This window comes from Dendronephthya gigantea, unplaced genomic scaffold, assembly GCF_004324835.1.
Source record: "Dendronephthya gigantea isolate DGI-Jeju-01 unplaced genomic scaffold, DenGig_1.0 000051F, whole genome shotgun sequence".
Taxonomy (NCBI): domain Eukaryota; kingdom Metazoa; phylum Cnidaria; class Anthozoa; order Malacalcyonacea; family Nephtheidae; genus Dendronephthya; species Dendronephthya gigantea.
This window is the reverse complement of record NW_021163061.1, coordinates 72,818-85,555: the sequence shown is the minus strand read 5'-3', so window position 1 is coordinate 85,555 and position 12,738 is coordinate 72,818. Positions and strand designations below refer to the sequence as shown.

Here is a 12,738-nt window from a genome sequence, read left to right as displayed (position 1 = left end):
ATGAAAGAGTTGTACATCATCAGTTGAGTTAGCTCTCACCAGAATAATTGCTTATCAAAACCTTGCGAGTAAACTCGTGTTATACCAGAACATGGATAAAATGATTACAATACAACATTCGCACTTCAAAATCAAAATCCAGCATGTCGACAGACAGGCATCAGATGTAATCTAACAAAATTTAAGTGTGTGTAGTTTGTGAAGTTCTTCTCTGCAGAGAGTTTCGACTGTCTCTTGAGGTTGTTAACTCAGCCAAGAGTTTGAGCTCGGCTCAAATGAACGAACGAATGAATGAATAAACGAATGCAGTAAATATACCTGAGTTACACGAGCTGTTGATATCACAATTGTTTATCTCTTCACACGCACTTGCAATAATTCACATCATTAACAGAGGATGAATCTTAACCATTCCTGACTTGACGAATTGTGCAGTTGAAAATATGTTCATATCAGGGAGATGTCTGTATTGAAGAGGTGCATGTATTAAGACACGTTTACATTTGCAATTGTTGCTGTCATCTTCTTTTGATAGATGTAAACGAGTATATTTAGTTATGGTTGTTCAGATAAGAACACCTATACATCATTACATCATAACTATTCCCTCGTTCACATCAATCAAAAGACGAAAATCGCCACGAAAAATTGGATGGTAATTGGACTTGTAAACGTTGCTTCAGAGAGGTGTTTGTAAATAATGTATTGAAATGCCACGATCAATAAACTATGAACCCGCCACTTATGGATACTTGCTGCTGAATTTGCAAACAGTCGTGTTTTTTCAGGAAAGTTCACTTGAAAGAGATGCCGAACATATCTCTGTTATTGGAAACAAAAATCATTGTTTATTTGATTCATATCGAGAATCATTGGCATTGAATTTAAATCTTATCTCAAATGAGATAAACATGAAAATTAAACGAGACTTACCTGGAATTTGAAATTTGATTTGGATTATATGAGTCATCAGCCTGGAGTGTGAGAGTTGTACGAGAGAGAGTGCAGCGCATGCGCCAATCAGTCTTTAGAGCTTTACCGGACAAAGACCGCACGGACGTGATGAGTGTGAGAGTGGACTGCAAGTAAGGGAATGGGAGAGAACAGGGGGGGCGTACAACTCTCACACTCCAGGCCAAATCAAACTTCAACTTCCAGGTAAGTCTCGTTTAATTTTCAATTCTATTTCGTCATCAGCCAAAGTCATGTGACGTTGTACGAGATTTCAGAGCAATCAGTGAGGGCTTTGTCCTGCAGAGATACACAAACCACTCTAACTATAGCCAGCGTGATAAAACCAAGTGGAAAGATATCTCGATATATAGAGAAGTATATTATATATATAGTATATTATATATCCTAGGAACAATTAACGTTTGTATAGCACTCTAACACCGAAGCGCCAAAATTAAATTCCTCCTCGCTCGGTTTATTATAAAACCGTTGAAATGTCTGTTGATTCGACCATCCTGCGGATAACATAATATTTTACTTTATCCATCGGGATATAATATCTTTGGAAACAGGTCCACACGGTTTCACATAACTCAGTAGAAATTGGATTGACAGTTTATATACACGTGCGTAGACACGAATGGAACTCATTATAATTGAACTTTGAAACTATGATGACAATATTAGGTATCAAATAGCAATCATAGCATTAGCATATAGACGCACAGCGAGACGGAAAAGGTGTAAATATAACGCATGTTTTGTTAAATAAGTAAATGAAAGAAAGACGGGCTAACCTGAACGATAAACGATGAAATAGACAGCTAAAGGATCTCGCCACAGAAGTAAGACATTGACTTTATATTCTAGTTTGTTTACGCAGAATTTATGCATTGTATGGGTAATTTATACGCCACACGTGCGAACATTTATAGGCTTATATGCATGTTTACTTTAATATTTCTTTGTATTAATTTGCTCTATTTAGATCGAATTGTTATTACTACCATTTGCGTTCAAGCTTGCGGCGTGCGATTTTAAAACGTACGTTTCACGTTTCAAAACCTACGTTTGCCGTTTCAAAACGTACGTTTGCCGTTTCAAAAACGTACGTTTTGTTACGCCCCCTGTCATGTTTAGACAATGAAATTGACATGTTTTTGAAGTTCAAACGAACTTAGCTAATATCCAAAAATAGGTTTATCACATTTGTAACGTTTGCGGAAGTGTTTTATAAGAATTACAAATGGAACCTTACTCTGTGAGAAAAGTAAACCTATATAGGTGCAATTTTCTTTCTTCAAATAGCTGCATTCAGTATTTTAAAACCGTATTTACAAATAACCCAAACATGACAGGGGGCGTGACAAAACGTACGTTTTGAAACGGCAAACGTACGTTTTGAAACGTGAAACGTACGTTTTAAAATCGCACGCCGCAAGCTTGAACGCAAATGGTAATATATAATTTATAATGCGATTTGCGAGACTTCTTTGGTTTAATGTCTGAGATTACTTGCTAACCGGTCGTCTTGGTTCCGACGAAACACTATTCGATTTCTTGCTAACCACGGTTCGAAGGAATTTGAGACGAATTATACTGTAAAACGACAATGGGAAATATGACATCGAAAGACGGCAATTGCGACGATTTTAAGAAAGCTAAGATGAAACGACGAAACGGCAAAGCAGCATTAACACGGCTCGGGAAAGTTATAATAGTCCAAATCGAGGGGAAACGTTCGACCAATGAGGTTCAAAGGGCGCTTGATAATTATGAACACGCATTTGCCGACCTGGAAGCCAAACACGAAGAAGTGACAATGCTAATCGAAGATGACGAACAGTTCAATGAGGAAGAACGATATATTGAACAATGCCAGGAAACCTTTCTGCGCTTAAAAATTGACGCGCAAGATTATATAAAGCAACAGACGAAAATATCAGAGATGAAACAAAATACTGTCGAAACCGGAAGCGTAAATACTCCCGCAGAGAACTTGTCGAATGAAGAACAAATTAACGAAATCCCGGCCGGCGAAGAAAGTCATGCATCGATACCGAATGAAGAAAATCAAGACAACCAGATATCAGCACCAGTAGCTCAAGAAACCCAAAGTCATCCTGTACAACCCAGCACATCTATTAATGATTCATCGTTCAACACAACTGAGAACACCGCGGAGACAGCAACTCATATAAGCAAAGGAGAAAGCCTATTTCGAATTGAGAAGCCAAAGATGCCAAAATTCACTGGTGACGTCAGAGAATTTGGAACTTTTAGAGCGGACTTTAAGCACTTGGTGGAAAATAGATACAGTAAACGTGATGCAATAACCATTCTGAGGTCTAGTCTCCAAGGAAAACCGCTGGAAATGATCAAGGGAATTGGTCAAGACTATGATGCCGCATGGGAATATCTCGATTCCGTGTATGGAGATCCACGATTTGTTGCTGACATCATCACTCACGATATCTCCAAGTTTAAGCCAATAAAGGACGGAGAAGATGCCCGGTTTTGCGACTTGGTCCATTTAATAAAGCGGAGTTTCAACACCCTTAGAGAAGTAGGACGGGAGAATGACATGGATAACAACCACATGCTGGCTATCATTGAACAGAAAATGTTTACCGACGATCGCAAAGTCTGGTCACGCTATTTGGAGAGTTCAAAGAGTCAAGCCACATTGGAGTCGTTAATTTCCTGGATGACAAGTGAGATGAAGTCGAGAATGAGAGCAACGGCACCATTAAGAAGCTCATGGCAGTCACCCAAGCATGTTGGACATGTTACTGGAAAAGAAGATGGGAAGCCAACAAACCATAAGTGCTGGTTCTGCAAAACGTCTGAACATTGGACCGACCAATGCCAAAAGTTCCTTGCCCAGAGTGCTAGCGACCGCCTGAAAGTTGTGAAGGAGAACCATGCCTGTTATAGCTGCCTGAAGCGAGCTGGTCGTGGTCACAACATGTCAACCTGCTCTCGAAGGCGCCAGTGCAGCGAGACCACAGCGGAGTTCAGTGCAAGCATTACCATCATCCACTATTGCATATTTTAAACATATCTGCTGTGTCATCTGTTACTACTAGCGGAGAGACTATGTTACCGACTATTCAGGCAGAAATCCTGGGACCACAGAAGGTCAAGAAACAGGCTAATATGTTACTAGACACTGGTGCTCAAATCAGTTTAATACGGACATCAGTCGCTGAGGAGCTGGGTCTCAAAGGCAAGAGTGTCACAGTAACAATGGCGAAAGTTGGAGGAGAAGAAAATGAGATGTCAACAAAGATGTATCGATTCCAAATTCGATCCCTCGAGAACCAGTCCATCCACACAATTGCAGCTGTGGGAATCCCAAGTATCAGTGGTGATATTTCCGGAATGAAACTTGATGGCATAGCTGAAGCTTTCAACCTTGAAAGAGAGAAATTACGAAGAGAGAATGGTCCAATAGATGTCCTGTTGGGAATTGATCAACCGAAGTTGCACACTGGTGAGACAAAAGAAGCTGGTAATCTTGTTGCAAGATATTCGCCATTGGGATGGGTTGTCTTTGGAGCCACGTCTGAAAAGTGTGACGTCAGTCAAGTCTACCATGTCAAGTGTTCAAATCCCATCGATATGACCGACTTTTGGACCACCGAATCAATGGGCGTGGAAGGGAATATGTGTTCTTGTGAAAGCAAGAAGTTAAGTCCAGTTGAAGCCTACGAAGCCAAGATTATAGAACAATCCTGCAAAAAGATTGGTAATAAATGGTTAGTTTCATACCCCTGGGTCAAAGATGCATCTGAATTACCGGATAACAGAAGCCAAGCGGAGAAGAAATTGGAAACAACCGAGCGTCGATTAGCCAAGAACCCAGATCATGCAGAAGCGTATGACAAGCAGATGAGGGAAATGAGTGAAATGAACTTCTCTCGAAAATTATCAAGTGAAGAATTAAAGTCATACAAGGGACCAACCCACTACATATCCCACCATGAGGTAGTCAGACCCGAGAAGAAGAGCACCCCCATCCGAATTGTTTTCAATTCCTCAGCATCGTATAAAGGGCACCGCTTAAATGATTACTGGATGAAAGGACCCGATTTACTAAATAATCTGTTTGGAGTTCTCCTACGATTTCGAGAAAATGAAGTGGCTATCAACGCGGATATATCCAAGATGTATCACAGAATCCTAATCCCGGAAAGAGATCAACATGTTCACCGATACCTGTGGAGAAACATGGATACGGATCGAGAACCTGATGTTTATGTCAAAACAGTCTTGACATTTGGTGACAAACCAGCCCCAGCCATGGCACAGACCGCGCTGCAAAAGACTGCTGAAGAAGGAGAAAAACGCTACCCTGCAGCTGCTGAAGTCTTAAAGAAGAATACTTACATGGACGACATATGCGATTCGGTCCATTCTGAAAATCAAGCAAGAAAAATAACAGCAGAGATTGACGAAATCCTTCGCAACGGTGGTTTTAACGTGAAGTGTTGGCTCTCAAACCGGTCATTAAAGAAGAATGATGAAAGCGTTATTGAAAAAAGTGAATTGGAATTAAAGCTCCTACAAGGCCCAGTTGAAGAGAAAGTTTTGGGAACTGTCTGGAACCACCACGACGACGTTTTTGGGTTCAAAGTGATTCCTCCTGAACTAGTTAAACTTACGAAGAGAGCAATACTAAGCCAAGTAGCTCGGATCTACGATCCTCTAGGAGTAGCTGCAGCTTTCCTGATTCGCGCCAAAATAGAGATGCAAAAACTGTGGTTAGAAGGACTACAATGGGATGATGAATTGCCGCCGAATCTCCAAATAACGTGGATACGATTCTTCCAAGAGATGAACGACCTGAACAACGTCACCTTCGAAAGGTCTCTTACGCCAGATTCCGTGATCGGAGCGCCAGTACTATGCATTTTCTCGGACGCATCGATTGAAGCCTTCGGAGCATGTGCTTACATCAGATGGGAGACAGAAAACAACACCTTTGTAACCAGGTTCATCGCAGCAAAGTCAAGAGTAGCCCCACTGAAGTCGCTGACCATACCTCGTTTAGAGCTACAAGCAGCTGTCCTGGCGACACGATTATGTTGTTCTATTCTCGAAGAGTCTCGAATGAAGTTTGTGAAGATAATTTTCTTCTCTGACAGCCACATTGTTCTTTCATGGATCCGTAACCAACCCAGAGAGTTTAAGCCGTTCGTTTCAGCCCGAATTGCCGAAATCCAGAGCAAGTCTGAACCAGATCAGTGGAGACACGTTCCTGGAGAGCTAAATGTCGCTGATGATGTGTCGCGAGGAATACCTGCTCTGCAACTGACAGGCAGATGGAAGTATGGCCCCGAGTTTCTGAAGTTACCGGAGGAAGAATGGCCGAGCGAGTCGTCTTCTGCTACCATCACTAAAAGCGTGGATATCGATCAGTCTGAACGTCGAAAAGTTCAACCTGTCTTTCAAGTAACCCAATCGCCAGAAGTCATTCCGTGCAAGAAGTTTTCCAGTTGGGGGAAACTTATCCGAGTCACAGCCTATGTGTTACGGTTCATCAACACGCTACGAAACAAGCATCAAAACAAAGACAACACAGAAACGACCCGACCGAAAGACACCTCAGATGATAGATCAATCTCAGCAAAGGAGTTAGAAGATGCCGAGTTGTATTGGGTCAAACAAAGTCAGAAGTCACTTCATGATCGCCTGAAAAAGGGAGAACTGAAAGGACTCACCCCGTTTACCGATGACAACGGAGTTATCAGAGTCGGAGGTCGAGTAAGCGAAGCCGTAATCTCGTACGATGCCAAACATCCAGTTTTACTCCCACGTGAACACTGGATATCCCTGCTGATCACTCGTAACTTCCATCGAAACGGCCACTCAGGAGTTGCAACAACCGTTGCAAAGATCAAGAAAAAGTTTTGGATTATCCGATGTCATGATCTTGCCAAGTCAATAAAGTTCCGATGCGTATGTTGTCGCCGAATCCAAGCCAAAACCGAGGAGCAGTTCATGTCAGACCTACCAATTACCCGACTGGAGCCATTCACACCACCCTTTCATCGCACGGCATGCGATTACTTCGGTCCTTACCAAGTTAAAATTGGCCGAAACAAAACAACCAAACACTATGGCGTACTGTTTACATGTCTGAATACTCGTGCCGTACACCTGGAAATCGCAGTGGACTATTCCGCTATGGAATTCTTGCAAACCTTACGTCGATTTTTCGCAATCCGTGGACAACCGGCTCTGATGATCAGTGACAACGGGACGCAGCTGGTGGGAGCTCAACGTGAACTCCGAGAAATGATAGAAGGATGGAACGAGAAAGAGTTGAAGGAATTCAGCGCCGAGAAAGGAATGGAGTGGAGATTTATTACTCCTGCAGCACCACATCATAACGGTTGTGCTGAGGCTCTTGTCAAGAGTTCGAAGAAAGCATTAAAGATCGCGATTGGTGAACAAATTTTGGCTCCGTTCGAGCTGTACACATGCTTGCTGGAAGTTAGTAACCTGATTAATCAGCGTCCTATTGGAAGGATCCCCAATGATCCAGATGACGGTTCTTTCCTTTGTCCAAACGACATTTTACTTGGTCGAGCATCAACAATGGTACCACAAGGGCCATTCAGAGAAACGAAGAATCCTCAACATCGTGTTGAATTTGTCCAGAAGATCATCGATAGTTTTTGGAAGCGTTGGAGCAGAGATGTATTTCCCACCTTAGTTCCCAGAAAGAATGGACTACTGAAAAAAGAAATGTACGAGTGGATGACATCGTCGTGGTTCAAGATACGAATGCGATTCGTGGAAACTGGACTACGGGCAGAATTGTTAATGTATATCCTGGAAATGACGGACGAATTCGTAACGTTAAGGTGAAGACATCCACATCGCACTACGAAAGACCTATTACAAAAGTCGCAGTACTGTACCCTGCAGAAGGATATGAAGATAAGTAACTCACAATTAGTAACATTAAGTGATGAGGAAGAGTCCTCATCGGGGGGGAGAGTGGATTGACAGTTTATATACACGTGCGTAGACACGAATGGAACTCATTATAATTGAACTTTGAAACTATGATGACAATATTAGGTATCAAATAGCAATCATAGCATTAGCATATAGACGCACAGCGAGACGGAAAAGGTGTAAATATAACGCATGTTTTGTTAAATAAGTAAATGAAAGAAAGACGGGCTAACCTGAACGATAAACGATGAAATAGACAGCTAAAGGATCTCGCCACAGAAGTAAGACATTGACTTTATATTCTAGTTTGTTTACGCAGAATTTATGCATTGTATGGGTAATTTATACGCCACACGTGCGAACATTTATAGGCTTATATGCATGTTTACTTTAATATTTCTTTGTATTAATTTGCTCTATTTAGATCGAATTGTTATTATATAATTTATAATGCGATTTGCGAGACTTCTTTGGTTTAATGTCTGAGATTACTTGCTAACCGGTCGTCTTGGTTCCGACGAAACATTAGGGCTATAGGTATTTACAAAAGTACATAAATTAGGCATATAAAAGTAAACAATATATAAATACTTGACCTTACATTACCGAATTCATAAATTAGTCATTACACAAACAACAGTATTTGTGAAAAAATGTTGCAAGAAATTCGGACTAACAAACCGAAATTGCTTCTCTCGCCAGTACGCGTTTTTTCTCTCTAAAATTTCTTTGTTTAACCTCACGTAGGCTAACTTAAACTCTTAAAATGCACTTGGGAGGGGAGAAAGTATGATCGGTTATATGCGCCTTAAGGCTGTACGATAGTCTTTATTTATCGCTGAACTATCAGACAAAACTAAAGATTAAAGAAATACGATAGAAATCACTGCAATTATTTCTAAAATCAAACCTGGGCGATAAATCAAGAAAAGAAAAGCATAAATAAATGTGTTAGGAGAGCTTGTTACGCATGTCCGTGAATGAATAATAGCAGAATATGATCTAGTAGTTTAAATGTAATTTAGATTTAATGAGAAAGACTGATAGAAATAGGTTTCACTCACGGTAACTAAAGCACAATTGAAGTTTAACAGGAAAGTTTGCGCAACAAGGTGATAACCCGCACCTGCCCGACTCCTTCCCTTCCGCCTGCAACTCGTATAACAATAAGATTTGTCAAAGCTTATTACCACGCAATTGCAAGACGTTTGCTTCTTGGGAAAAATGAATTATTTATATCGTATACTGCATAATTAAGGTAAACGACGATGATTATGTGCTTGGTGGATAACAATAGACAATTGTGGATGACGATGGACAATGATGGACAACGATATAGATAGATGGGGTAAGGATACCCTGTGTTATTGCTTTTCATGGCTTTGTTGGCAAAATTTTTGGGCAATTTTATTAAAATAGTATAATAATATTTTGTCAAAATAGTGTAATAATATTAAAATATTAATGTTATTATATTATTACACTTTAAGTTAACAAAATTCGTGAAACATTTCTCACGTTCAAATTATCAGGCAAATTTGGGTTACCTATGGTTATCCCGTTAATCTGAATCCCGCTACAAACCTGAATCGGAGTTGGTTTAACAAATCCAACACGTTTTAATTCATTGAGTATAACGGCTGAAAACATGAACAAAACGTGCGTTATTGGGTTAAGTAACTTTTGAAAAACTTCTAAGAGATGTAAATTAATGAGGGTAAGTTTCGTAGTTGCAAATTCACATCTCTCAAAAGTAGGATTGTATTGCAAGTTGCATAAACAATTGCACCGTGAAGCAGGGTCGTAACTAGGAAACTAGGAAAATATTAAATACTGTTTTTACTAACATGTTTACTCACGATAATTTTTAAAGGCCTCGTCAAATGTCGTAACTGGCTTCGGAATGTCTCGGTTCTGAACGTCATCACCGACATTTTGTACAGAGATATTGTTGCTTTCTTTCGTATAAAACACGTTTCCAAGCACAGCGTTAAAAACCTGAAAACTTGTCCATAAAAGCAAAATGGCGGTCTCAAAGTATGTTTGTCCAGTTTCACACATTGCGGTCAGTGACACACTAAAGACAGTGAACTCTATATACAACTGTTTGTTTGCGTTCAATGACTAAAGATGCGAGCGTGCGTCACTGACTGCAATGTTTAAAACTGGACTCACAAACTTCTAGATTACTATGGTTGCACAAAAATTGTGGACCCTTGGGAAAAATTCTCTTTAGGGGTCCCAATTCCACAACACAAAGTCACAAAAAATGGTAGTTCATGCGACTTGGGGGCTGGTAAGGGGGTTTAAGGAGATACTCCCCCAAGAATTTTTTTAAATTTAGGGAGAGCAGGTTTGATTTTCCTTGTTTATGGGAATACAATATACTGCATTATAATATACTGCATTACGCTATTTATAAAACCCCCAAACTCATTTTCTTTTCATTTGGAAGGAGGATAATGGATTTCAAACAGTAATGTAACACTATTCCTGTAGCATTTTGTGGGCCGGCAAAGCGGAAGCCAAAGAGCAATTGTCCTTCCCCCAAACTCTGGGAACCCTAGTCCATAAATAATTGTATATTTACCTAAAGATTTCAACTTCCTCTTTGGACCTTCTCCTGACTGATTCACTCTCTTTATAAAATACTTTTTTGATGACAGGTAAACCTAAATAAAAACTTTAAAAGTCAATGAAAAGGTATAGGCAAGAAGCTATATCTAAAGAATATGTGGCTTACAATCTGTTGTACTTCTATACAGCAAGCAGCTACAATACCTTCCCATTTCTTCGCTTGATTTGCCACCCTGTTCGCGCGTAGCTCAGCCCAATCAATTCTGGGAACCAAAAAGGTTTCACTTGCTTTCAGACTTGTTTCTGTAAAAATGCAAAAAATCTCTATTAATTAAAAAGATAGACATTTAGAGATGTCTGTATTAGAGAGATGTCTGTATTAGAGAGATGTTTGTATTAGAGGTGTCTGTATTAGAGAGGTGTCTGTATTAGAGAGATGTCTGTATTTGAGAGATGTCTGTATTAGAGAGATGTCTGTATTAGAGAGATGTCTGTATTAGAGAGATGTTTGTATTAGAGAGATGTCTGTATTAGAGAGATGTTTGTATTAGAGAGGTGCCTGCATTAGAGACATGTTTGTATTAGAGAGAAATGTTGGTATCAGAGAGAAGTCTGTATTAAAGAGATGTCTGTATTAGAGAGATGTCTGTATTAGAGAGATGTCTGTATTAAAGAGATGTTTGTATTAGAGAGATGTACGTATTAGAGAAATGTTTGTGTTAGAGAAACCTCTGTATCCAAGAGATGTCTGTATTAGAGAGGTGTCTGTATTAAAGAGATGTCTGTATTACAGAGACGTCTGTATCCAAGAGATGTCTGTATTAGAGAGATGTCTGTATTAGAGAGATGTCTGTATTAGAGAGATGTCTGTATTAGAGAGAGGTCTGTATTAGAGAGAGGTCTGTATTAGAGAGATGTCTGTATTAGAGAGATGTCTGTATTAGAGAGATGTCTGTATTAGAGAGATGTCTGTATTAGAGAGATGTCTGTATTAGAGAGATGTCTGTATTAGAGAGATGTCTGTATTAGAGAGATGTCTGTATTAGAGAGATGTCTGTATTAGAGAGATCTCTGTATTAGAGAGATGTTTGTATTAGAGAGATGTTTGTATTAGAGAGATGTTTGTATTAGAGAGATGTCTGTATTAGAGAGACCTCTGTATTAGAGAGATGTTTGTATTAGAGAGATGTTTGTATTAGAGAGATGTTTGTATTAGAGAGATGTCTGTATTAGAGAGATGTCTGTATTAGAGAGATGTCTGTATTAGAGAGATGTTTGTATTAGAGAGATGTTTGTATTAGAGAGATGTTTGTATTAGAGAGATGTCTGTATTAGAGAGATGTCTGTATTAGAGAGATGTCTGTATTAGAGAGATGTCTGTATTAGAGAGATGTTTGTATTAGAGAGATCTCTGTATTAGAGAGATGTTTGTATTAGAGAGATGTCTGTATTAGAGAGATCTCTGTATTAGAGAGATGTTTGTATTAGAGAGATGTTTGTATTAGAGAGATGTTTGTATTAGAGAGATGTTTGTATTAGAGAGATGTCTGTATTAGAGAGATGTCTGTATTAGAGAGATGTCTGTATTAGAGAGATGTTTGTATTAGAGAGATGTTTGTATTAGAGAGATGTTTGTATTAGAGAGATGTCTGTATTAGAGAGATGTCTGTATTAGAGAGATGTCTGTATTAGAGAGATGTCTGTATTAGAGAGATGTTTGTATTAGAGAGATCTCTGTATTAGAGAGATGTTTGTATTAGAGAGATGTCTGTATTAGAGAGATCTCTGTATTAGAGAGATGTTTGTATTAGAGAGATGTTTGTATTAGAGAGATGTTTGTATTAGAGAGATGTCTGTATTAGAGAGATGTCTGTATTAGAGAGATGTCTGTATTAGAGAGATGTTTGTATTAGAGAGATGTTTGTATTAGAGAGATGTTTGTATTAGAGAGATGTCTGTATTAGAGAGATGTCTGTATTAGAGAGATGTCTGTATTAGAGAGATGTCTGTATTAGAGAGATGTCTGTATTAGAGAGATGTTTGTATTAGAGAGATGTCTGTATTAGAGAGATGTTTGTATTAGAGAGATGTCTGTATTAGAGAGATGTCTGTATTAGAGAGATGTCTGTATTAGAGAGATGTCTGTATTAGAGAGATGTCTGTATTAGAGAGATGTCTGTATTAGAGAGATGTTTGTATTAGAGAGATGTTTGTATTAGAGATGTCTGTATTAGA

The 12,738-nt window shown here is 39.3% G+C and overlaps 2 protein-coding genes across 15 annotated transcripts in view; one reads left to right on the top strand and one right to left on the bottom strand.

The window, feature by feature from the left end:
* LOC114528740 (probable ATP-dependent RNA helicase DDX43) overlaps window positions 1–12,738 on the bottom strand; it is a 192,429-nt gene that overhangs the window by 146,640 nt on the left and 33,051 nt on the right. For 10 of the 14 annotated variants that reach the window (XM_028550434.1, XM_028550424.1, XM_028550440.1 and 7 more), the window contains exon 1: window positions 319–405. The exons of 3 other annotated variants lie outside the window; for them this stretch is intronic. The gene's annotated coding sequence lies outside the window, so the exon portion shown is untranslated. Of the gene's footprint in view, window positions 1–318; window positions 406–12,738 lie in introns of those variants that run through there. One more of the 14 variants, XM_028550426.1, reaches the window with a different exon arrangement.
* On the top strand, window positions 2,567–7,678 carry LOC114528692. Its single transcript, XM_028550368.1, has 3 exons — window positions 2,567–3,948; window positions 4,044–7,436; window positions 7,624–7,678. The coding sequence occupies exons 1-3, from the start codon at window positions 2,567–2,569 to the stop codon at window positions 7,676–7,678; spliced, it is 4,830 nt and encodes a 1,609-aa protein (XP_028406169.1).